At 41.0% G+C, this 25,372-nt stretch overlaps 1 protein-coding gene across 7 annotated transcripts in view; it reads left to right on the top strand.

Moving 5' to 3' along the window:
* Window positions 1-25,372, top strand: part of MYO9A (myosin IXA) — a 115,864-nt gene that overhangs the window by 30,397 nt on the left and 60,095 nt on the right. For all 7 annotated transcript variants that reach the window (XM_073652740.1, XM_073652739.1, XM_073652741.1 and 4 more), the window contains exons 2-13: window positions 3,373-4,278; window positions 6,705-6,799; window positions 7,739-7,801; window positions 13,428-13,527; window positions 14,537-14,593; window positions 14,777-14,874; window positions 15,301-15,427; window positions 19,644-19,733; window positions 19,820-19,942; window positions 21,952-22,086; window positions 24,409-24,530; window positions 24,717-24,858. In XM_073652740.1, coding sequence (XP_073508841.1) covers window positions 3,433-4,278; window positions 6,705-6,799; window positions 7,739-7,801; window positions 13,428-13,527; window positions 14,537-14,593; window positions 14,777-14,874; window positions 15,301-15,427; window positions 19,644-19,733; window positions 19,820-19,942; window positions 21,952-22,086; window positions 24,409-24,530; window positions 24,717-24,858 — 1,998 coding nt within the window. In that variant the 5' untranslated portion in view covers window positions 3,373-3,432. The remainder of the gene's footprint in view (window positions 1-3,372; window positions 4,279-6,704; window positions 6,800-7,738; window positions 7,802-13,427; window positions 13,528-14,536; window positions 14,594-14,776; window positions 14,875-15,300; window positions 15,428-19,643; window positions 19,734-19,819; window positions 19,943-21,951; window positions 22,087-24,408; window positions 24,531-24,716; window positions 24,859-25,372) is intronic.

Below are 25,372 nucleotides of genomic sequence, written 5' to 3'. Positions count from 1 at the left end.
TTGATCTATCTGAGCCAACTTGATAAGCTAATACTTACTCATGAAATACTGTCAAGGCCAAGTTCACACAGAATAACAGTGGTCAGTTTTCAACTATCATACCAAAAAGAATGTGGATGGGATTGATAGTAAAGTGACTGTTTTTGCTTTTTCTATAAACCTTTGTAGGATACTCTGCCGGATTATAAAATACAGAATGACCATGATAAGCTGGTATTGTGGGCAAGAAGATGGCAGATGAATTGTAAATGTAAAGTAATTATTTTGGCACAAATACAGTAATTGAAATAAAACTGGGACTACAATGAGGAACTTGGGCATTCCGGATTAGGCTAGATTCACACTAATGGTAGGAATTCCATCATTATGATCCGTTATAGGAAGAGAAACAAGTTCTTTTTTTTTAACTTTAGGTAGACTCTTAAAAAAAAAAAAAAAGTGTGACCCTAGCTGAAGCTAAACAGCAGCACTCAATGTCAAGTAGCAGCTGCAAAAGCAAACAAGATGTTGGCGTGCATAAAACAGAAAGAGAACTACCCGTGATTCCCATGTAGTAGTACCCCTCTAAATAACTACATCTCAATTCCTGGATTTAGTTTTGGGTACATCATTATAAAAAGGATATACCTGGAGAGTGTTCAGAGGCAGTCGATACAATGGGACAGGAGGTTTCTCCTCAAAAACTAAGAGTTTGAAATTATAAGTCTTTCCTCCACATGTCAAGAAAGTCCCTAAGACAAGACATCAGTATAAAGAGGGGTCATTATGGTCAATGTAGCCAAACCATAAGTGATAATGGCCAATGGTACAACAACTTTTTTAAATTATTTTTTTTAGTTCTTGATGTCTATCTAATGATAAATGGCATTGAAGGTTACTAATAATTTAGTGTTGACGAGCATTTTTATGAGTAATACCATTTGTCTTTATCCTTTGTACCATTTAAAGTGCAATTGTAGTATGAGTAAATCTGCTGGGGAATCATCCAGTGGTGTGGCAGGCTATAGACAATGTCAGATTGTCTTCCATGCCATCATTAGTATTGGGGTATGTTTACCTGCGGACTGTGGCAGCGATGCATTAAGGGTATGTTTACCTTACAACAGAGCATTGACCTCAGCCCTGCCGCTTTAGAAATCACATAGTAAATACTTTGTGTTAGAGGCCATTGTTCCCTGACATACGCCCTTGTTTGTTCACACCTTGATACTTGTGAAGTCTTCTTGCTGGGAACTGTACATAGAGCAATTTGAACTTATTAAACACAGTTTTAACTCTGCGGAAGTAGTAAAGGTTATCATAGCGATTATTGATTCTGGGACGTGAATGATATGTCAGCGTTCCCTTACATTCCATTCATTTTGGTTTCTAAAATCTGACTACTGCCTCACAAATATAACTGTAGCAAAGCAAATGTTTTCTTAATTTGTACTAATGTTACCTGGCAGCTTTTTTGTGTGTGTTTTTTTTTTTTGTTTTGTTTTTTATTTATTTTTCACTATATAAACCTACTGAATTCTATTAAAGGGCTTTTCCAGAAATAGAAAAAAATTATTTTTACTAAAGAAAATGTAATTATTTAAAAAATTCCCAAATACCTTTAATTAGCAAATGATTCTCATTTTGTTGAGGGAGGTAAAGACTACAGAATTTATGTGGCGGATATTTAGTTATCTTTTATGGGCTTGTTCGCACATCTGATTTTCTCATACAGGCACTATCCATGATTTTCAAGGATAACTCTTGTAGCTATGCTATTCTATGGGGCTGTGCACATGTACAATTCATTTTTTTCCCCTTGAGCTGAGTGGTGCTCGGAATATATTGGAAACATGTCTGATTTTGACCTGAGCGTTGAATCAAAATCTGCAATGCAAGTTTGAGTCCATGAAAAAAATCGTCCCACACTCTGATTTTCATGGACTGTCAGAAAGATGAGTGTGGAGAAACTTTTTTTTTTCTACACGTACGAGAAAAACTGATCACACTCTGATGGCAATAATTGGTCCGTTTTTCACATACGTGGAAAATACTGACGTCTGAATGAGCCCTTACACTGACTGAAACTTGTCCTAGAATGTTAATAAGACCTGTGCCTGTGAGCATATGCAGTATGAAGCTCTGCCACCTTTTTGTATTGGAATATTTGTTCCCTGTGGATATTCTGATCTAATACTAGAGATGCCAGGGATGTGGTGGTAAATAGAGGCAGCCTCTTACCACGGCACCCCTGGTAACGTCAGTATTAGGTAAGAGAGACAGGGTGGACAGCAGTGTGAGCAGCCTCTTCTTACCTCAGCACCCCTTTTAACTCAACTAACAGAGATGAAAAACAGAGTGGACAGCAGTGTGAGCAGTCTCTTACATCAGCACCTCTGATAACTCCAGTATTCGATCAGACAGAAATGGTAGACAGCAGTGTGAGCAGCCTCTTCTTTTACCTCAGCACTCCTGGCATCTCCAGTATTGGATCAGATACACAGGGTGAACAGCTGTATGAGCAGCTCCTTCTTACTACATCACCTTTGGTATTAGAATATGTACTGGAGTTTCCTACTGCACATGGTCACAGGTACCTGTCCTTCTATTCTAGGACAAGTTTCTGCAAGTGTAAAAATATAAAAGGTGGACATTTTAAGTCTGTAGTGATTACCTTCATAGATAAAATGAGTGTGATTTGCTAATAAAGGTATTAGTAATTTGTTTATAATTACCTTTCCTTTTAGTTGTTTTCTATTCCCTGAGAATCCCTTTAAATAGGTATTCAACTTTAAAATACAAAAAAAAAAAACACAACAGCTGCCAATGCTGTAAAATACAATAGATGTACCTTTGTGGTGGTCCTTCTGGACTTGGTTTACAATTCGATGGCACATAACTGCTGCAGTGAATTAACGGCTACAACAGTCACAGTCAGTGATCTTATGTGACCGCTGCTTTTTTTTAAACTGGTAAACCAGAAAGCCACTTTAACATCCCATCATTTGGAGGTTCACTGCTGCTTTGTTGTAAGTCATTCCTGAATTAAACTCCAATTTATGTACATTGACTATTCACATTTGAACAACTGCCTTTCTGAGAAGGTCTAAAAGTCCTGTTATTGGGGGGACTAAACATACAGGCAATGCATAAATGAACCTATGTGCACTTTTCTGTCCAGCTCATGTATTATTTATCTTGCTGTACTCTTCCCAGAACTGCCCATAAAGCTACGGGAATTGTGTTCAATAATTACTTTTCATTTGACTCATGGAATTAATATCTTACCTTGGCTTCAGATCTTGTAATGCTTAACTTGCTGTCTAAAGACTTGTTTACCAGTTCCTTAATTCATAACACATAATTATTGTTTTCTTGATTTGTGTTTTCCAGGTGTCCCCCCACTAACGGGGAACCGTCCACACTCCTTCTGATGGGACACGGAGTGTCGCCATGTCAGAGGTGGGGGGTGGTGGTGGGCGGCGCCGCCTGCTGGATGAAGAGTTCACTCTGCAGGTTTACCCTGGCAGCATCTCCCCAGATGTTATCTATTGCCCAGTGCCCGCCCGCCGGCACACCACAGCTGCTGATGTCATTGATGCTGTCATTACGACATTGCGCTTGGACAGAGCCAAGTGTTATGTACTGGCAGAGGTCAAGGAGTTTGGTGGAGAAGAGTGGATCCTTAACCCCACTGACTGTCCTGTGCAGCGCATGATGCTGTGGCCCAGGCTTGCCTTGGAGGCTCGTGGGTCTGGAGAGGACTATCGATTTCTCCTGAGGGAAAAAAATGTGGATGGCTCAATCCATTATGGCAGTCTCCAGTCTTGGTTAAAAGTAACAGAAGAGCGCAGGCGCATGGTTGAAAGAGGTTTCCTTCCCCAGGAACAGGGACCGGAATGTGAGGACCTATGTGGATTACCTGACCTAAGTGAGAGGGCATTGCTTGAAACTCTTAGAACACGCTTCCGACAAGAGAAGATCTATACTTATGTTGGAAGCATCTTGGTAGCAGTTAACCCATTCCGTTTCTTACCAATCTACAACCCCAAATATGTGAAGATGTATGATAACCGAAGGCTGGGAGACCGTGAGCCTCACATATATGCAGTGGCAGATGCCGCTTACCATGCTATGCTCCGGCGTCAGCGGAATCAGTGCATTGTTATTTCTGGTGAAACTGGCTCTGGAAAGACTCAAAGTACAAATTTCCTTATCCATCATTTGACTGCCCTTAGCCAAAAAGGATTTGCCAGTGGAGTGGAACAGATAATACTAGGTGCTGGACCCGTTCTGGAGGTTAGCATATATTGCCTTTTCATATTTTTTTTTTTCCTACAGCAACACTGTTGAGTAATTTAAATAGCATTCCTGAGTGAGTCTTGTGACTAAATGCAGATTGGGTATGAAAATAAGGTTGTCAAAATGACCACAAAAGTGGCCACAAGAGAACAGATGCATAATGAATACTACTGGTGTAGGCATCTAAGACAATGGTCTGACGTGACTGGGGACAACAGAGAATGCTGATCTTGGCTTAGGAAAGCAAGAGCATAAAATGTTATGTCAGAGTCATCTAATCAAAAGGTCTTCAGCCTTTGGTGAATTACTCCTTGTGAGCAATATGTAGGCTTCTGCCCACTCAGAGGACTACAGACTGGCATGTTTTATAGGTCCAGACACAAATGTATTACTAGAAACCTAAAGTTCCAAAGGAGATGTCATGTTATCCATGTGAACTCTGCCAGCTATGAATACAGAGGATTTCTTTTGGAAAGCATAAGCTATAGTCTGCTGATTATGTATTAGTGGCCAGCAAATAATGTATAAGGCATTCTTTAGATCTGCATTGGAGCCTCCAACACCGATCTGCCCAAAAATATCAGACTAATTAGGGCAGCATGCAATTGTAGTTTGTCCGGTGAAAAGCCAGATGAACCCAATTGGAATCAGTTGGGTCTGTTGGGCACCACTAGTGGTCATGATGAGGCAGATGTAGCACTGCTGCCATTTTCATTGTTCTGCTCTTAGGATAGAGCATGTTGGCAGAAATGCTTAGCGAAGAGGTAAACTCGGCCTAACTATTGTTTTTGCCTAAAGAAGATTTTTCAACTTTGAGCTACTACAATGAAAAACACTTATTGCTCCAAAAACAAGTTTTTTATGTTTCTTTTGAGATTCGTTGATTATACAGTTCTGGCCAAAAGTTTTGAGACTGACACAAAGTTTGTTGGTTCAATGTTTTTAGATCTTTTAGTCCGTTGTTTCTATGTTACTGAAGTACAATTATAAATATTTTATATGTTTTTATCCTTTTTTTTCTGACAATTCATCAAGTTTATGTAAATATTCAATATTTGACCCTTATTTTTCAGGACTTCTGCAGTTTGCCCTTACAGCTGGATATCAGCTTTTGGGCCAAATCCTGTCTGATGACAACCTATTCTTATCTAATCAGTGCTTGGAGCTTAGCACAATTTCTGTGTTTTTGTTTGTCCACACGCTTTTTGAAGATTGATAACAGGTTCTCAATAGCATTGAAATCTTGGGAGTTTTCTAGCTGTGAACCCAAAATGTTAATGTTTTTATTCACCAAGCCCCTTAAATCACTTTTACCTTGAGACATGGTGCTCCATCATGCTGGAAAAAGCATCATCTCAAATTGCTGCTGGGTCATTGGGAGATGTTACTATTGGTGGATGTTTTGATACCATTCTGTATTCATGGCAGTGTTCTTAGACAAAATTGTGAGTGCGCCCACTCCCTTGGATGAAAAGTGACTTCACATATGAATGGTCACAGGATGTTTTACTGTTGGCATTACACAGGACCTATGGTATTACTCACCTTTTTTTTTCTCCAGACAATCATTCTTCTAGATGTCCCAAACAGGCTGAAAGGGGCTTTTTCAGAGAAAATAACTTTAACCAAGTCCACTGCAATCTAATCCCTGTCCTTTCCTGCAAAGTAATTTTCTCTGATGAAGCCCCCTTCAAACTGTTCGAGACATTTGGAAGAATGATTGTCTAGAGATGAAAATGTGAGCACTACCATGAGTCTTGTGACATACCAACAGTAAAGCATCCTGAGACCATTCATGTGGGGCTGCTTTTCATCCATGTGGGATCTAAACATCCTCCGAGAGCAAATTCTCTCAATGATCCAGAAGCAGTATAGTGATTAATGATGCTTTTTCCAGCACAATGGAGCATCATGTCTCAAAGCAAAAGTGATAACTAACTATATTGGTAATCACAATTATTGAAATTTTGGGTTCATGATCTGGAAACTCCCCTGATCTCAACCCCATTGAGAATCTGTTATCAATCCTAAAAAAAAAGGAGGTGGTGAAACAGAAACACAGCAATTGTGATAAACTCCAATGTGTTGTCTTCAGTGTTTGGCGCAGAAGTTGATATCGAGCTGCCAGGGTGATTTGCTGAAATCTTGACAAATGAGGTTCAACACTGTAACTGTTGAGTCTATGTAGAAACTTGATGTATTTGTCATCAAAAGTGTGGAATCTTATGAAATACTTATTACACATCAGTAACCTTGGAAACATCTGACTAAAATATCTAAAAACACCGAAGCAGCAAACTTTTCTAAACCAAATTTTGTGTCTGTCTCAAAACTTTTGACCATGACTGTACAAATAGTTATTTGTAGGACTCTAAAAAGATTTTTAATTCTATCTTTTTATTCTTTTTTACTCTCCATTTTAGGCTTTTGGAAATGCTAAGACGTCTCAGAACAACAATTCCAGTCGCTTTGGAAAATTCATCCAAGTCAACTATCACGAGACCGGAACAGTGCGGGGGTAGGACGGACGGCTATGTGCAGTGTGATAGTTGACTAGTTGACGCAGATTTTATTATTGTTGCTCTTATTGTGTGTGTGGTTTACCTTGTTCATTTCTGTTTGTTAAAGGATGACTTTTATTAGTTATTGTGTTACTGCTGGAAACTTGTGAGGGCAAAGTTCCCAACATTGTTACACAAGAGAACTTGTTTCTATGGCGAACATTGTAAAGTAAAAAAATCAAAATGATTCCTACATAGACGTACAGTAGTGGGTATAATTTCACCTATGCTGCCCTCTTTGAAGTCCAAAGTTCGGTAAATAAAGTATTTGGTGGTCAGTTGGCATCTTGATCAGTGATCAAGTGATTTGCTGAGGGATTATGTGGTCCTGTTTGCCTGGCACTGTTCTAAAGGCATGGCACAGAAGTATGGGGGTTACTAGCAGGAAGTTAGTGAGTGGCGGTCATCTTGTGGAGTTTGCTCACCAGAATCTATCCCTGGCAGACTTGTTGGCATAGATTTTTAGTGTCCACGGACTGCAGGACAGTACTGAACAGTCCAGGTTTAGTAGTCCCGTGTAGTGTTTAAAATGAAATGTAAGCGTGTCTCTACAACTCTGGTGGGCAAACACATGCATCTGTTTTGTAAAAAGTACAGACAAGTTTTCCTACGAGATGTCTTTAAATGATACATTATGGGGAAGTAAATGTGAAAGATCATCATTGACTGTGTCTTTATTAAAAGTTTTGTGCACGAAAGCCAAAGGGAATATGTGCTTTCATGCACAGAACTTTTAATAGGGCTTTTTATGATATTCCTTAAACATAAGTCTACCTCCAAACTTAATACATGTTTTGAACTGTGTTTATATCACTGTAAATAATGAGTTAATGGAAAAAAAAATGGTATGTGGGAATGGTGTTTTAATAATGTCCTGAATCATTACTTCTGTGCAGAGCTTACGTGGAAAAGTATCTACTGGAGAAATCAAGGCTTGTTTACCAGGAACAGCAAGAGAGGTGAGTGTGACACCATATTGGATATAACAAATTCATTGGTTTTAGGCAGGACTTGAAGTCTATGAAACTTACATTAAAAATAATCAGATCCGTCTTATGGCCAGAAAATTAATAAAAAAAATTCTGATTAAAAAAAATATCAGATTCTTTCTTTGTATAACTGGGTTTTAAACTGGGTCTACCAATATGTTGCCCATGCCTGGCTGAAACCGTTTTGTGTGCTTTTAGACTGCTTATGATGAATAATAATAATCTTTAATAATCTTTATTTTTATATAGCGCTAACATATTCCGCAGCGCTTTACATACATTATCGTCGCTGTCCCCATCGGGGCTCACAATCTAAATTCCCTATCAGTATGTCTTTGGAGTGTGGGAGGAAACCGGAGAACCCGGAGGAAACCCACGCAAACACAGGGAGAACATACAAACTCCTTGCAGATGTGGTCCTTGGTGGGATTTGAACCCAGGACCACAGCGCTGCAAGGCTGCAGTGCTAACCACTGAGCCACCGTGCCGCCCGGCTACTGGTGCTATCCATCATGTTACACAGTATGATTGGTCCAGGCAGGGAGAATTGTTCTGTAACATCACAGTTCATAAAAGAACCTGACAATGACATTTCCTCTGCCTATGCACCTGTTTCCCTGAAGAAGCTAGATTTATGGGGGTACGGACTCTGTCCAAGTTTTGATTAAAGGCCAGTTCTGTGGACTGCAGCACATCCTATTCTAACAGTTTTTCACACCAGTTTTGTTCTGAGTGATCATTCTGCTGCCATTGTGGAGAGTTGAACTGTCCCAAATTGAATCAGTTGCTCCAGAACAAAGTCATGATTTTAACTCTCATTTTGGCAATGTTGGTACACATTAATACAAGTAAAACGTTTACTATACATATATACTAGATTTGATCCAAAATATTTGCAGGACTCTGATCCAGCGGCCACATCGGTAATCTATAGCTGTCAACTGGAGCCCTGCAAACCTTCTCCTTCTTGCTGGCGTCCAGGCGCATCTTCTGATTAGTAGTCCAAGCATGACGATGTCACCTGGTAGGAGAAGGTTCGCAGGGCTTTGTTTCTGTAACCATGGACTAGTGACATGCCACTGGATCAAGTGACTGCGAATCTTTTTGCTCAACTTTAATTTACACTGTAGATGTCTACAGTCTTTGTTAGCATAATATGATATTTCTTTGCCGTTTTGGCAATTTGTGAATGAAAAATAACCTTTTTAAGTGCAATCACAAAATAATTTTTTTTTTTGTGTGACCAATAGTAGTAAGCATGAAAGTGCAGTAAATTATTAAGATCTAAGTTAATTGCAAGATGTAAGAGTGATGGCATTTGTTTTACAAATTACACAAATGTTTTATAATTATTTTTCTTGCTGAAAAATGTTAAGGAAGATTCATGTGGAAACAAACATCATATAAAAGTACTACCGGCACTTTTTACCTGCTGTAGGGATTCACTCTCTCAGGTAGGCATTAGCTAGTATTCACCCAAGCAAGTTAATTCCCTAGGCTTGTCCAGAAGCTAACTAACCCAACACGGACTCTGGTTACACATGTGAACAAGTCCCAATCCACTGAAACAAAACTGCTATCATCCATAGCAGCCAGTGATACTTGCAGTTTGGTGCACACTGCCTGTGTAGTCTCTTCTCAGATAGAGATTCTGGCTTGTCTCTCTCTTCAGGTACAACACAAATCCACTCTAGTCAGCTTCCCCGCAGCTGGCTGACTAAGGTGAACAACTGGCCTGGTTATGTGCAGAGCCAGCCAGGTGCAAATAATCATAGCCTGTAGAGCTAGGAATGAACCCTAGCCTACCTGGCTTTGCTACAAATGACCCGAACGTGAGGTTCATGCTTGATGACACGAGGGTGACCCAGTAATTCCAAGAACCTGCCCCTATTTTTGGGTACCAATTTTTTTTGTCATGCTGATTTTTGGAAGGTGGCAAATTTCTTGCCACTTTGACACCCGCAATGTTGGCTTCTGACCAGACCAACCAGCAAGGGGTTTCTAGCAGGTCCCTAACCTTCCAGGGTTTTAGCAAGTTGCCATAATATATGGGGAAGGGCTTCCTTTTCCATGGTCGGTGTACTTTATAGTTGACCTTTCCCACGACCCTTAAGGGTCCCTACCACTGGGTAAAGACCTTTGTTTCCACTCTGCGCACTAACACAAGTATCCAATCCCCCGGTTTAAATTCTCACTTGAGCCGACCTATTATACCCCCTGGATTTTTCCTCTTGGGCCTTGAGGAGGTGCTCTGTTACCTGTCCCTTCACTTTGGTCCCACGAGCACAACCGATCATTATGCCTGACCCCTTGCAGAAACTGATTATCGGCTCCCGTCTCCTAGTTGTCCTGGAACTCCTCCAGGTCAGGGATATTGGCTTCAGGGGATGCTTCCTCATCTTCCTTTCTAGCCAGTACAGTGAATGGAAGTTCACCGTTGACATCGTGTAACTTTGTTACCATAGCAGACTCCTGGCAACATACTGGACTATTGGGTGCTACAGCTTTGGACCATAGTTCCTAGAACAAAGGAAAATCTCAACCGATAACAAAAGTATGCAACAAGTCCTTGAACACTCCCACTTGGTGAGACACAGAACCACAGTCTGTGCATATGTTGACCTGGGCCATGGGTTAGTTCTTGGCGTCTCCATGAATACACCTTACCCCCTCCCTCTTCCCAAGGACTAGCACATGTAGAAGTGTGACTCTTGCCAGGGTCACTAAACTCCTTGAGCCCAGAAGTCCCATCACTTGGACACAGTTTACAGTCACCGGGCATTCTTGAGGCCTCTCGCTAGGATGAGGAACAGCACTGCAGGAAGGGTATGCGAAGCAGGAGTTGCGCCAGTCTACGCTGCAATCCATTGGCTCCAAGGTCAAGGGACAATTGGCTGATATATGACCCAGGGCACGACATCTACAACAGACAATATTACGAGATGTACCCTTTGAACCCAGCTCTGACCTCTCCTGGAACCTTTGGCTCCCCTCAGAGGTGATCTTGGGGCACCTTCTTTTTGGTATCTCTCAAAGGTGACCTCAGGCTCCCTTGATTGCTCAGGGAGTTCTCAACAGCCATGTATCTTTCCACCAGGCTCACTAGGTCATCTGCATTCTTAGGATCTCCATTGGCTACCCATTTTTTTACCAATTTAGGTAGTGAGTCTATAAATCTTTCCACCCTTTGTGCCGGGAGCAGTTCTCAGGCTGCAGCTATTTCTGGACCAGGTGTAACAGGTTAAACATCTGGGACTGGGGAGGCTAGTTCCTTTGGTAGCGCCAGAAGTGCGCCCTGATGGTCTGGGTTAAACCCAAACATGCCAGAATCTCTGTTTTCAGCTTGTCGTACTCTTTGGCAACCGGCAGTGCAAGGTCATAGTAAGGTATGGAGCTAGGACCTCTGATCACCATTTCTGACACCATTGCACTGGGGGCTGTTTCTCCCTGTCTGCCACCCTTTCAAAGACAGTCAGGAAAGACTCGACGTCATCCTCCAGAGTTATTTTCTGCAAGGCTTCCAGTACTGTTCGCCTCACATGGCTTTCTTCACTTGACTCGCGGGAGGTGCTTTCTCCCTGGCCCGGACAGTTTCTGCCAGGAGAGCCATCTGCTGCTGATGCTGCTGTTGCAATTGCTGCTGAAACTGTTGTTGCTGATGATGCTGCTCCTGCTGCTGCTGTTGAAATTGCTGGATCAGGAGTTTGTTGGTTTCTTATTGGTCCTGCTGCTGCTGTATCTGCTGCTGCTGCCGCCATTGCTGCTGCTGAATATTAGCCTGGACCAGTTACTTAACAAGCTCCACCATGCTTTCAGACTGTGTTTTCAATGCTGTAGCTGCCTTTATCCAGGACATTCAATCTTTACACTGCAATTGCCTGTGTTCTCTGGGACTTCACACCCGCATTTCATCCACCAATTGTAGGGATTTACGCTTTCAGGTAGGCAGTAGGTAGCGTTCACACAGGCACTGGATTCTTATATCAAACCAGTTTGATGTTTGTTTTTCACTGGTTGCACAGTACCAAACAAAATCATAAACATAAATGCCTAGCCTTGTCCAGGCGCTAACTAAACAACACAGACCCTGGCTACTCATACACAGCTGAGCTAGTCCCAATCTAGTGAAACAAAACCGCTATTGTCTATAGCAGCCAGTGATACTTGCAGTTTGGTGCACATGGCCTGTGTAGTCTCTTGCAGAAAGATTGTGGCTTGTCTCTCTCGTCTGCTTCAACACAAATCCACTTTGGTCTGCTTCCCCCAGCTGACTGACTAAGGTGAACACCTAGTCTGGGTGTATGCAGAGCCAGCCAGGTGCAAATAATCAGACCATGTAGATCTAAGATTTAACCCTAGCCTACCTGGCTTTTCTACACTGCATATTTCCTACACACTTTAAGACTTGGGGTGCTTTCACATTGCGTTCAGGCACCCGTGACCCCATCTGGCTTGTGTCCAAAACCCCTGCAAAACTGAATTCGATCGTATGCAGTCTACTACATCTGAGTGTCCTCCTCCAGTAGGCATACACAGCCAAACATGATGCATGACAGATCACACTTTTGCTCCATCTGCACCATTATAGTCTATGGCCCAGCCGTCAGCGCATAAGCCCCATTCCTATTTTGCTGGGGGATCGGACGGAAACCCCAATGGGGCCAACGAACGGGTGCCGGAACGCAATGTCAAAGCACCCTAAATTTGCTCAAACCCCATGACCATGTAATGTGTATGGGAGTGTCCTGACTGAGGTGGCAAATGAAGTATTGGGCATGTCCAATTTCAGCACTCACAGGAGATAACCTTCCACCAGAATTGGGTTGGGTGAAATAACTGTAAGCTGGCATCTATCTAAGGTGTATAGTCCCTTTCACACATCTGACTTGTAAAGCAGGACATTATTTTTTACTTAACTTTTACCTTTTTTGAAGGAAGTTTACAAATTCTATATCCGTCAATAATAATATATTAGCGTTGTTATTATTTCTATGTATTCAGATTCTGCAAGACTAATATATAAAAAAACACATTGTCAATGTGGTGTTTATTTTTTGTATGTTTTCCTTGACAGATCCATCCCTCAGATTTAATTGAAGTCTATAGAGAACCATTTTCTATTCTGACCTGCCTTACATCCGCTGGCTATATTCTTATATAACTTATGGTTTACAGACGTCTTCAATTTTGATTTCAAAAATAGTCCTGCGTGTCTGCTCTGTGGCTTCTGGTACTTGAAGCCACTGTCTGGTGTTCTGCCATATGGGTACATAATTTATTGCAGCCATCCCTAACCACTTCCTCTGGGCAGCCCAGAGGGACCTCTGCTTTGCCAGCTCTGGGACAAGTGTTGGCAACGTTGTTTAAAGCAGGGCACACAAAGTTCACTAACGGAGACATGCATAATACAGGTTGAGAGTGATTTGCATAGCTATTTTCTATTCTGCATTCATTTATTTTATTGCTGTTTGTTAATGTTTTTTTTTTATTTCCTTTTATTTTTCTTTTATTCTAAAAGCAAGCTTTGCGATGTTCACCACGTAAAAGCGGAATGTTTGAGAACATTGAATTGTAACAAAGTATTCCATTTTGACAGGAATTACCATGTTTTCTACTATCTACTGGCTGGAGCAAGTGAAGAGGAGAAAACTGAATTTCACCTTGATCGTCCAGAAAGCTACCATTACCTAAACCAGGTGAGACTGGAATAATCCCATGAGAACAATAGACAGGTGTATGGATGTATTGAAGGGCAGAAATAATGGATCTAGTCATCAAAAAAAAAATGATTACAATGGCTCACAATGTTTATGTCTACACAATGACAAGTAGTTACAAAGTAACGTTACACATGTCTAAATTTATATGTGTAAAATTAGGAGGACCAGTAAAGGGTTTTTTTCCCACCAAAACTCAATATCTGCTTGCCGATCACTATGGGTTCAACCAATAGGATCCCCAGCATTCAATATCAACTTGTTGATCGCTGTTGGTCCAACCAATCGGATCCCCAGCATTCCTGAGATCGGGGCTTGGGAACACTGAGAATGGGGCTCTGCTGCCCCATGCTTAATAGAGCAGAGGTGGGCATGCTCAACCTCTGCTCCATTCATTGTCTATAGGACTGCCTTAGAGCACTGTACTTGGCAGTCCCATAGAGAATGATTGAAGTGGAGGCCGAGCATGCCCACCTCTGCTCTATTAAGCATGGGGCAGCAGAACCTCGATCTAGGGGTCTTGGTGATCAAACTTCCAGCCATCAGCATGTTCTTCCCTGTATATAGGGAATACATTGATTTTTTTTAAATAACCCTTTAAAAGACCTCTATGGAAAAAAAAAAAATTCTTCATTATGTGTTAAGCCATGGTCACATGTGTCAGATTTTCTATGGCCACTACACTATAAATTAACATTAGATGGGGTTTCACATTCTGCAAATAAATCTGCACCTGTTTGAGGACATGCTGTCAATTTTTATATCACTGGCACCCTCTATATCTCACAAATCTGTTGTGAATTTCACCTTTTTAAAATGGAAAACGTGAAAACCGTTTAAACATAAATAGTAAAAAAAAAAAAAAGAAATGTCTGCCATATATAAGTTATAGAGAGGTTTGCCCCAGTGTGAGAGCATAGTGCCCAATCAAATGTACGGGAGTGATGTGTGCACATCGGGTTTTCTACGTCCACTATGTCTGTTTCAGAGGCAGCGGAAGCCACAAAGACAGAACTGGGGAGACTATGACGGTGAAGATGAAACAGTAAGTGTCTTCTGCAGTCTTGTTTTACCTTGAATATTAACAGTCTGTTCTGCTTTTTTCTGTGTTTTATCATTTACATTGTAACTACAGTTCTGAGCTGTTCTGCACAATGGAGTCTTGTGTTGGCGCTGTTGGATACTGTTTGTGCTATCACAGATTTTGACAGTGTCTTGAATATTCCAGGATTCCTTGAGTGGGGAGGGTGAGGACCTGAGACATGACTTTGAGCGTCTGCAGCTGGCAATGGAGATGGTTGGCTTCCTGTCGGCTACACGTAAACAGTAAGTCCTGTGTATTACACCAAGGATAATAAGTAAGTTCGTCACATCAGTTCTAATCTGGAAACACCATGGGGGATTTACTTTGTCTCTTAGTTTGCTGACACTTTAGGACTTGCAGTAGTGTCATTTCCATTTTCCCATGTAAGGATTTTCTATATCCATACATCTTGGGCTTGTTTCTTGTGACCATGAAACCTGGACCATACTCAAATTGCAATACCCGGCCAAGACCTAAGCTAACGGACTCTTATATGCCAATGAGGCTACCAGCCCTGGGCAGAAGAGCCAGCAGTCATGCCAGGTATTGCGATCTGAGTTTCACCGGTACATGAACCCAGCCTAATGGGGATTCGTTTTCCCTTTGTTTCTTAGCATTTTTCATATTGATCCTCACAGCCTTCCTTTCTTTTCTTTGCATTTCTATAGGATTGTTTCTCTCTTGTCTGCAATCCTTCACCTCGGTAACATACAGTATAAGCGGAAGACCTATAGAGATGAGTCAATTGATATCTCAAATCCTGATACCCTGCATATAGTTTCTGATCTTCTGAAGGTAGGAAATACTATATGGGCTACTTAAGAAAAGCTTGTATAAGCCTTGAAAAAGAACACAAGTGTGTACAAATCCATATTTGTGTTTACTGGCATTAAATCACTGATTTTTTGATCTGACCCACTAAATATGAATAAAATAATAAAATCTCAAAACATTTTGTTTTTTTAACAAATCAAGTTTGCCCATTTAGATGATATGACCACATTCATATTCTCAAAACTATTACCATAAAATTGGAAGAATACATTAAAGGGCTCCTCTAGTTTACAGAAGCCATGTTCACTTCAGAGTTCTGCTCACAGTGGGACTCCTCTTTGTGGCATCTCTCTAAACTTTCTAATAGGACGCGGGTCCATAATGGAGCATATCTATGGCTGACAGCCCACTTTACATTTGACTTTCATTTGATAGGCAGAAATCATAAATGATATTCCCAGAGTATTAATCCTTCTCAACCATATATTGGTGATTGGCTCCTAAATGTAAGTTGTTAATGAATCACAGCAATACTGGACCATAAAGACGGAAAACGTGTGTTATCATAGGGAAGTGGTTGTGGTGTGTTTGTGGGCTTTGCTATGGGACTTTTTTTAAAAGCCACCGTGGACTAAGCCACATGGCAGATTAGTCAGCTAGGTGGTTCCTGGTGGCTTCTCCCTGTCTGCTGCCAGTGACTGACAGGTCTCCTCTGTGTGCCTGTGTATTAAGAGACCTGTCACTCCAGAGCAGCGGACGGAGAGAAGCCGCCAGTGACCCTCCTGTCTGACTTGTCTCCTGTGTGGTTCAGTCCCATCTGACTTTTAAACTATGTTTTACACTAAGATGCCCCAACGTTTCATCGTGAAACATATATGGCTGAAAGCATACTGCCACTGTCTGACACATGCTGCTCGTGGATTTGGCGGAATTGTCAACTGTCAGGTTCCCTTTAAGAGTATTATGCTATATTTTAATTCTCTACTTCGGACAGCAGAAATAGGCCTCCTAGAAAATGTGCCGTCACTTACGGCTGACATCTATTACAGATGACCAAGAAAGTTCTAGCAGACTCGAAATGTAATAAACTAACCTTAAGGGCTATGATATGAAATAAGTATAGAGGTAGCTCACCATATTTAAGCCTGATTTAGGCTGCGTGCACACGATGCATTTTTCATGCGTTTATGCTGCGGAATTTCTGTAGCGGAAACGCATCAAAAGCGCATGGTAATCCGCACCCCATGGTCCCCAATGGCATTCCGCAATGTCAATGCACATGCTGCGGATTTTTCCGCAGCGTTTCTGCAGCGCAAATAAATCCGCAGCATGTTCATTAATTTTGCAGAAGCGCCGCCATTGACTTGCATTGAGACGCATAGAATCCGTGTCTGTACATTTGTACAAGCGGACTTTATGCGTCTCTATGTGCGGATGGTACCCGGGTGTGGTGGAGAGGAGACTCTCATCCAGACCTGGGTACCATTGTACCTGTAAAAAAAAGAATAAAATAATAAAAAGTTTATATTCACCTGTCCGGCGGCCCCAGCAGCGCTTCTCCTTCCAGGACCTGAGATGACGTCGTGGTCATGTGACCGCAGGCTGTCTCGCGAGATGCCGGCAACCCGGAAGAAGCCAGGATGAGCGCGACAGCACACGCGGCGGGGGATCGGGGGTAAGTATAGCTTTATTTTTTTATTTTTACGGTCACACTATATAAATCCATGCCTTTTGCATGGATTTATATAGTGTGACCTAGTTGTCAAGCACTTTCCAAGTGATGCTATCGCTTGGAAAGTGCTTGTCAGTCCGCATGCGGAAACACATGCGTTAACGCATGTGGGTACGCATGTGAATCCGCATGTATTCCGCAGGAAAAACGCATGCACAATCTGCATGCGTTTTTTCTGCCAGGGAGATGCAGAAATGCTGCAGAAATTTTCTGCTTCATTTCTGCATCGTGGGAACATAGCCTTAGTGCGGAGCTCGGACAGCGCCTCCGTCAAGAAAGTAATAAGGATTTACAGTAGAGACAAGGAAGGTCCAGCTTCAGGGGTGTAAAATCTTCATCTTCATTGGTGAGATTAAAAAAATCTTAACACCCACATTTTAGTTCCTGTAGTAGGAACACCTTTGTGTTTCTGGTGCACATGGATCCATGAATAAAGGTGTCATGTGCACAAGAAGCGCATTGGTGTTTCTACTACAAGAACTAAGTTGTGGATGCTAAGATGTTTTGAATCTCACCAATAAAGATTAAGATTTTACACCCCTGAAGTTGGATCCTCCTTTTCTCTACTATGATATGAAATACCACACAAGTGACAGCAATTCTATTCTATTACTTTTAAACTTTTCAATAAAGACTGGGTAATGTTTGATGCCACCAACTAGTGGGCGGACTGCTTTATTTTCTGAATCATTGTTGCACAGAATTCCTATTAATGTTTTCTGCTGCCCCCTGCTAGACTGAAATTTCTCTGACACATTCCTTGGTCCACAAGTCTCTCCGAGCTTAATAATTCCAGGTAACTGATGTAATCAGAAAGAAGAAACCTCGTTGTTTCCAGGAGGGACAAGCTTATGGCTCAGGTGGAAGATCTCCTTCCTTATTATGTCACAGTGCAGCCACAATAGGAGACTTTACATAACCCCTCGGGCGGTGTGACCCTTATTCTAATACTAGTTTGCTTTAATGAAATGTCTATGAACTCAGGCTACATTATCACTTAAATCTGTTCAACCTTCCCGTTCTCCCTGCGGCATAAATGCCTGCATTGTAAATGAGGGTTGAAGTCCTATATCTCGTTCAGGTCATACTTCACCAATACATCTGGCCGAAACAAAGGACTCTTCTGTAGGAGCCCAAAATGCTGCAACATTATGGTGTTGGAATTCTTTAACATCTTGTATTTTGTTGAAATGTATTAGTTTCAATTTATTAAAGCGGTTACATTTCTGAACTCTGATAAAGTCGTCTCTTTATAATTGGGGAGAGATCTCTAAAAGTGAAGGGTAATACCTTATAAGACCGCTTTCCTTAGCACAGTAGCACCGTGGCTACCTTCTGTCCTTTATGGTCGGTTGGCCAGAAGTGATGCTGGTAGATGTACAAGTATTGAACATTTTGCACCAAAATGTATTTGTAAAGCTCAACCTTATATAGGTTAAGAGTGTCAGAATACATCCATTTGCTTTTATTTTTTCGTGGTATGCAATAACAGAATATACTACAAAGGTGCGTAGTAATATATACTGTGTGTATGTATATACAGTTGATATAAAAAGTCTACACACCCCTGTTAAAATGGCAGGTTTGTCATGTTAAAAAAAATAAATAAATAAAATTAAAAAAAACTCATACCAAGTAGAATAATTACAGAATTTTTATCCACCTTTATTGTCACGCAGAATCTGTACAATTCAATTGGAAAACAAACTGATTTTTTTTCAGGTGGCAAACGAAAAATAAAGAACTAAACTAATGTGGTTGCATAAATATGCACACCCTTAAACTGATACTTTGCTGAAGGTAACCTTTGAATTTCTGACAGTGTACGGTCTTTTTGGGAAGGTGTTTAGCAGCATGGCACATCTAGAATTGGCAACCTTTGCCCACTCTTCATTTTCGCAAACTTTAGCTAGGCTTGCTTATTTTACTTTTTAAGCAAAAAGGCTTTTGTCTTGCCACCCTATCTCACAGGCCAGACATATGAAGAATATGTGAGATTGTTGTCACATGAAGTACACAACCAGTACTTGGCAGAAATTCCTGCAGCTCCCTTTATGTTTCTGTAGGCTTCTTGGCAGTCTGCTGGGCCAATTTTCTTTGTCTTTTTATCAATTTTTGGGGGACATCCAGATCTAGGTAAGTTAGTGTTAGGCCAAATTTAAGCCACCATATGTGTGTGTTACTGTTGGCCTATTAGTAAGGTATCCTACTGAATGCCTGTTGGAAAGGATTGTTTATGTTTCTTTTCTGACTCTAGTTAATCTTCGTATACTTTACATGTGTATGACTTAATAAAACGAGAAAGTTAAAAGACGTATCCTCTTGTAAAAATATGTAATAATATGCCTAAATGCCGTAAGGTGCCCAGATCTCCTGAAAACTTGCTCGGAGGTACTCTTGTAACGTTTTTCAATCTTGTATGTGGAATGTTTATATACAGTGTAACATTTGTATATTGTTTCTAATGTCAGTGCCTAATGTAAATTACAGTTTTCTGTGTCTTAGGTTCGAGAAGAAATGCTCTTGGATGCACTGATTACTAGGAAAACTGTTACTGTTGGAGAAAAACTTATCTTGCCGTACCGTCTGCCAGAGGTGGGGAAAATATAAAATATTTTTTTAAATCTATATTTGTTGTCTGATACAACAATTCTATAATATTTTTTTCTTTTATTTTTCAGGCTGTTACAGTCAGGGACTCTTTGGCGAAGTCTCTTTATAGCGCCTTGTTTGATTGGATTGTCTTCCGCATTAACCACGCTCTGCTCAACATTAACAGCAAGGCGATCGATGAAGGAAGCCAGGTGAGGTGGCAGGAGTATGTAGACGTGGCTGCAAGACAGCACTAAAGACTGAAAAGCTATCATTCTAACGACTAAACAGGTGGAAAGGATCGTAACCTCTCTGGCTGTCTATAAATATGTAATTACTAGTGGCTTTTTTAGAAAGGAAAGTCGGCGTCCAGAAAGTTCATTTTATTCTGAAATTCCTTGTAGACTCCAGAGAGGTCATTACTCTCAGTGACAGCTGCTGCTGCCTATGTGCACTAACCTGGGCTGTAAATCCGAGGTTGTCATCAAAATCTGATTTGTTGCTGTTGGTTCAGCCACATTCTATATGGAGAGGCTTGAGGAGGGTCTGTCACATCCATCTTCAACCCGGCTAGCGTTTCTTGAGACTCATCAGTAGGGTATAAAGTGAGCATCACGCTTATGGCCAGGGCATGTGCATAAAATGGATGGGTGTCATCTGTCGTTCAGTGCAATATATGTTTGTTTTTTCCTGGATACTGTTCTATGGGAAACCTTGTGGTAGCCAATACTTAGTGGTTGTCTCAAGTTCATAAATGAGTAAAATTGCAAAGTGCTTGTAAAAAAAAGCAACTTTGCAATTTACACCTTATTAAAAATCCTTTGTTTGCATGAACGAAAGGATTTTTCAATTTAGTGTATAGATTGTTGCTTAGATTGCCAGCCACCCTGCAGTTCCAGCCTGACCGGTAACCTAGGCAAGGGGCACTTGGCGCAAGCAGCCTGCTCGCACCACTGTAAAGCTGGTTGGATCACTGTATACAGCCAGCTCCAGCCCCCTGCGCTTTTACCATTGTGCAGAGGCAAAGCTACTCCTGCTTGAAACCTGGGAGAGAGCACCATTTGGACCAGTGGTGCGGCCTTTTTGCTGATCTAAACTGTCAATTTTCAGGAGCGCACCACCTTCCAGCAGCAAGACAGGCACTTGCGAGTGGGGTGCTTCCGAAGAGTCAACTTGAGAAAGTCCTTTTAAACCTAATAGCAGCCCGTCCTTCCAGCAAACATAGATTATTTGACTACATACTGCAAGCGACAATCTATAGAAACAATAAAAGTGCCCTGAATGCCACTGAACCACCTCGCCTGCATGAACAGCCAGGAGTAAATCTGCATCTAGCAAGGGCGTTCATCCTGAAGAGGAGGTTTAATGGCATGTGGGTCACTGTATCTATTGTTGCTAATGGTTCCCTTGATAATGGTTCACTGAGTGCAGTTTTGTGCTTTCGATTTGTTGCATGATGCTTTTATAATTCTTCTTTAATCATGATAACAGGAGCTTTGCTGCTGAGCTATTCCATACCAAAAGGGCACTCATTTGGCCTCTATTGGGCCAATGGAAATCTGGGGACACGTTTAGTTTGTACGTCCTTAGCTTTCTTGGCTTACACACCAAATTTACATTACAAATGTGATGTGAACAAGATCTTTGATTGATAACCAGCACTAGCTTTTAGCATTTTATAACTATACTTTTCTAAAGGCCCCATACACTTTCGGCAAACAAATAATTTAGTTGGAGTGAAGAATATGACTGTTTATTAATGCTGTGGCCGACAGACACTTTTTTTTTCAGGGGAGATAAGCCGCTGCCACAGTTGTTTGGCAGCATCTTTCTTCTCTCTCCCTGTTGAAAACACAATGTTTGGCCACAGTTATCTTGTGTATGGCCAGGGAATCCTGTCACTATATTCATGCTAGTCGAACTATGGGCTGCGTGAATTAAAGTCTGGCTGCACGGTGGCAGACATGCAGGTTTCACTCTTTCAGAGAAAAGTCGGCTGGGGACTATAGGGAGAGATCTGACAAGTCCAATAACATCCCCTGCCGAATTCTCGCCACCTCGCTGCAGTTGATTGAGATGTTTAGTGACTGCAAGGAGCATGGACTACATCTGCCATCTGCTCACAGATTCTTAGCCTACTATTAGAAATGTCCTTTTACACTAAAAACGCACTTCTAGTTTTGTAATAAGTGTGTTTCTTTACTATCTTCTTTTCTTTTAGACCCTTTCTATCGGGGTCCTTGATATCTTTGGCTTTGAGGATTACGGCAGCAACAGCTTTGAACAATTCTGTATTAACTTTGCCAATGAACGTTTGCAGCATTACTTCAATCAGCATCTGTTTCAGCTGGAGCAGGTTTGACATTTACATTTTTGGCGGTGGGTGGAGGCTGAGTAAAGCGGCTGGGTTGGCCACTGAGTGTGTCTCGAAGAAAGTGATAATATCTACGCCTGGCCTTGACTGAATAGATGCACTGAATATATTCATTTCCTGGTGTATGGTTCCATAATTGAATAAGACTCATCCCTCGCAGCATTCAGCTCCTTCTCCTAAATGGTTTTCGATTTAATTTAAGCAGTAATTCAATAATTGCTTTTTTTTTTTTTTTTTTTTTTAATCAAACTAGATGACACATTTTGTCTGGAGCTTATGTCCTGAAGTGTCATTCCTTTGCAGATTATGGCTTGCTAGAAACATTTTATTATTTCAGATGATTCCTAACATTTTGTATATGTTCAGAAACTAGCTATTATTTGCGCTTCAGCAACCATGCATGGCAATGATTACCAGAACGTTGTTGACAAGTTACTTTTTTGTGCTCCGGTTTAGTTCACTATGAACATCAGTATTCAAGCAAAAGAAACCTTCGTCTACGTGCATTATAGTTGTCTTACCCTGCTGCACTGGGTCTTATAAGGAAGGACATGTTCTGCCCCAATTCCAGAAAAGTTGGAACTCTGTGTAAAGAAAACAAGAATGCAATGATTTGGAAATCTCTTATAGCCACGAGAGGTGATGAGTTCTCCTTCAATGGAAGTCTTCACACAGAGGCTGGACAGACATCTGTCTGAGATGGTTTAGTGAATCCTGCATTGAGCAGGGGGTTGGATACGATGACCCTGGAGGTCCCTTCCAACTCTTGCATTCTATGATTCTAAATTTTATTCACTACAGAACATAGAACACAGATCCGAAAATAAAAGCTACACATTTTTTAATTTTTATTTGAAAAAAGTAACAAATTAAAAAATTGATGGCAGCAACACATCTCAAAAAAAGGTGGGTCAGGGTTAAGAAAAAGCTGGAAAAGTAAGTGATACTAATGAAAGACAGCTGGAGGGTCAGTTTTCCACTAAATCATGACTGTATGAAAAGTGAATGTTAGAGAGGCAGAGTCTCTTAGAAGCAAAGATAGTCAGAGTTTCACCAATCTGTGAACAGCTGCATCTAAAAATTGTGATACTATTTTAGAAAAATGTTTTTCCACATAAAATTGCAAAGATTTTGAATATTCCACCATCTATAGTACATAATATCATCAAAAGATTTAGAGATGATGGAGCAATCTATGTGCACAAGGGACATGGCCAACGGTCAAAATTGGATGTTCATGATCTATGGGCTCTCAGGTGACACCACATTAGAAACGAGCATGATTTGGTCATGTAAATCACTGCATGGGCTCAGGAATATTTTGAGAAATCATTGTGAGCACCGTTTGCTTTGAAATCCACAAATACAAGTTAAAACTCTATCCTGCAAAGAAGAAGCCATATATCAACACAATCCAGAAACGCTGCCGTCTTCTCTGGGACAAAGCTGATTTATATTGGATTGAGGCAGATTTGAACACTGTTTTGTGGTCACATAAATTAAAAATACAAGTTCTTTATGGAAACCCCGGAAGCTGTGTCCTGATGACTCGAAAAGAGAGGGAACATCCTGCTTATCATCAGCACGCAGTTCAGAAGCTCTGATGGTATGGGGTTGCATTAGTGCCTATGGCAGGGGCTTCTTACACATTATGAAAGAGTGAAAGACACTGTCAATGCTGGCATTATGTAGAGGTTTTAGAACGATATATGCTCCCACCCAGACAACGTCTATTTCAGTTTTGTATATTTCAGCAATATAATGGTAAAGCACATACTACATCCATCTCTACAGCATGGCTTAGCAGAAGAAGCATTTGGGTGACGAACTAGTCCAGAACTTTCACCAGTAGAAAACATTTGAAATTATGAAATGAAAAATCCAGCAAGGAAGACCCAGGACTACCGAGCGGCAAGAGTCCTACATCAGGCAAGAATGGGACAACATTCCTCTCCTGAAACTCCAGCGATTTGTCTCATCACTTTCCAAATGTTAACAAATTCTAAAAAGAAGGATGCTACACAATGGTAGACATGGTCCTGTCCCAATTTTTTGGAGATATGCTGCTGCCATCAGTTTCTAAACAAGTTTTTTTTTTTAAATATTATGGAAAATTGTCTAACTTATGCCTTCTGATCTGTGTTCTATGTTTTGTAGTGAATAAAATATGGCTATAGGCCATTTCTAAATCATTGCATTCTTGTTTTCTTTCCAGTTTATACAGCGTTACAACTCTTTTGTAATTGGGGTTATAAGGAATTATTTGCCTGGTTCTAGTTCCACTTTCTCTTTTTTTTTCTATAGGAGCAGTATAGGTTGGAAGGAATTAGCTGGAGTAATATCAATTACACCGATAATGAACGCTGCATCAATCTCATCAGTAAGAGGCCAACAGGACTGATCCAGCTTCTAGATGAGGAAAGCAAGTAAGAATTATGCAACTTCTTTAATGACTTGGTCATCCATCAATAACTATCTTATCTGTTTGGCACGTATTGTCGAGGTCAGGAAAGATCCCAAATATGCACTTGGCCTCCGTTTCTCACCTCTAAAAAAAAAAAAAAAAAATTATTTTGTCATGTTTTACTGTATGTTCTTTTCTTTTTTCTTAGTTTCCCTCAAGCTACTCATCAAACCTTGCTTGAGAAGTTTAAACGCCATCATGAAAGCAACCCCTACATAGAGTTTCCAGCAGTTATGGAGCCAGCGTTCATAATCCAGCACTATGCTGGCAAGGTGAAATATGGTGTTAAGGTGAGCACAGCATGGCTTATTGTTGGCAAGAACCTTTCCCCCTTATATCCCGCTGAATGTCCTGCAAACCACCCTGCTTCGTCTGTAAACAGGACAGTAGTAAATGATGTATTGAAAATTAATTTCAAGTGCAAATAAAGCTTTTTTTTAAGGTTTATTCCCAAAGCAGTAAGTTATCATCTCTCCATAGAATAGGGTATAACTAATTGATTGCTGGTTTTCTGACCACTTGCCCCTCCAGCGATCTTGAAGATGGGACTTTGGATCCTAGGAGCCGGCCCCAACTTAAATGGAGTGGAGGCTTTTTTGAGCCCAGATCCTGGGTTACAGAACCCCATTCTTGAGATTACTGAGGATCAAACCATTGGGACCCCCAGCGATCCTAAGTTATTGTTTATCCTATAGATAGGGGGATAACTTACTATTTTGAGAATAAACCTTTAAGTGAGTGTTTTTATGGAAAAAACACCTATCTGTAGGCCCTCTTAAGCTGTATGGATATCTTAGAGGGGCC

Source organism: Phyllobates terribilis, unplaced genomic scaffold (assembly GCF_046119375.1).
Source record: "Phyllobates terribilis strain yellow unplaced genomic scaffold, ASM4611937v1 Scaffold_11__3_contigs__length_659146591, whole genome shotgun sequence".
In the NCBI taxonomy this organism is placed as follows: domain Eukaryota; kingdom Metazoa; phylum Chordata; class Amphibia; order Anura; family Dendrobatidae; genus Phyllobates; species Phyllobates terribilis.
Note: the sequence above shows the minus strand (reverse complement) of the source record. Positions and strands in the feature narration are given on the sequence as shown.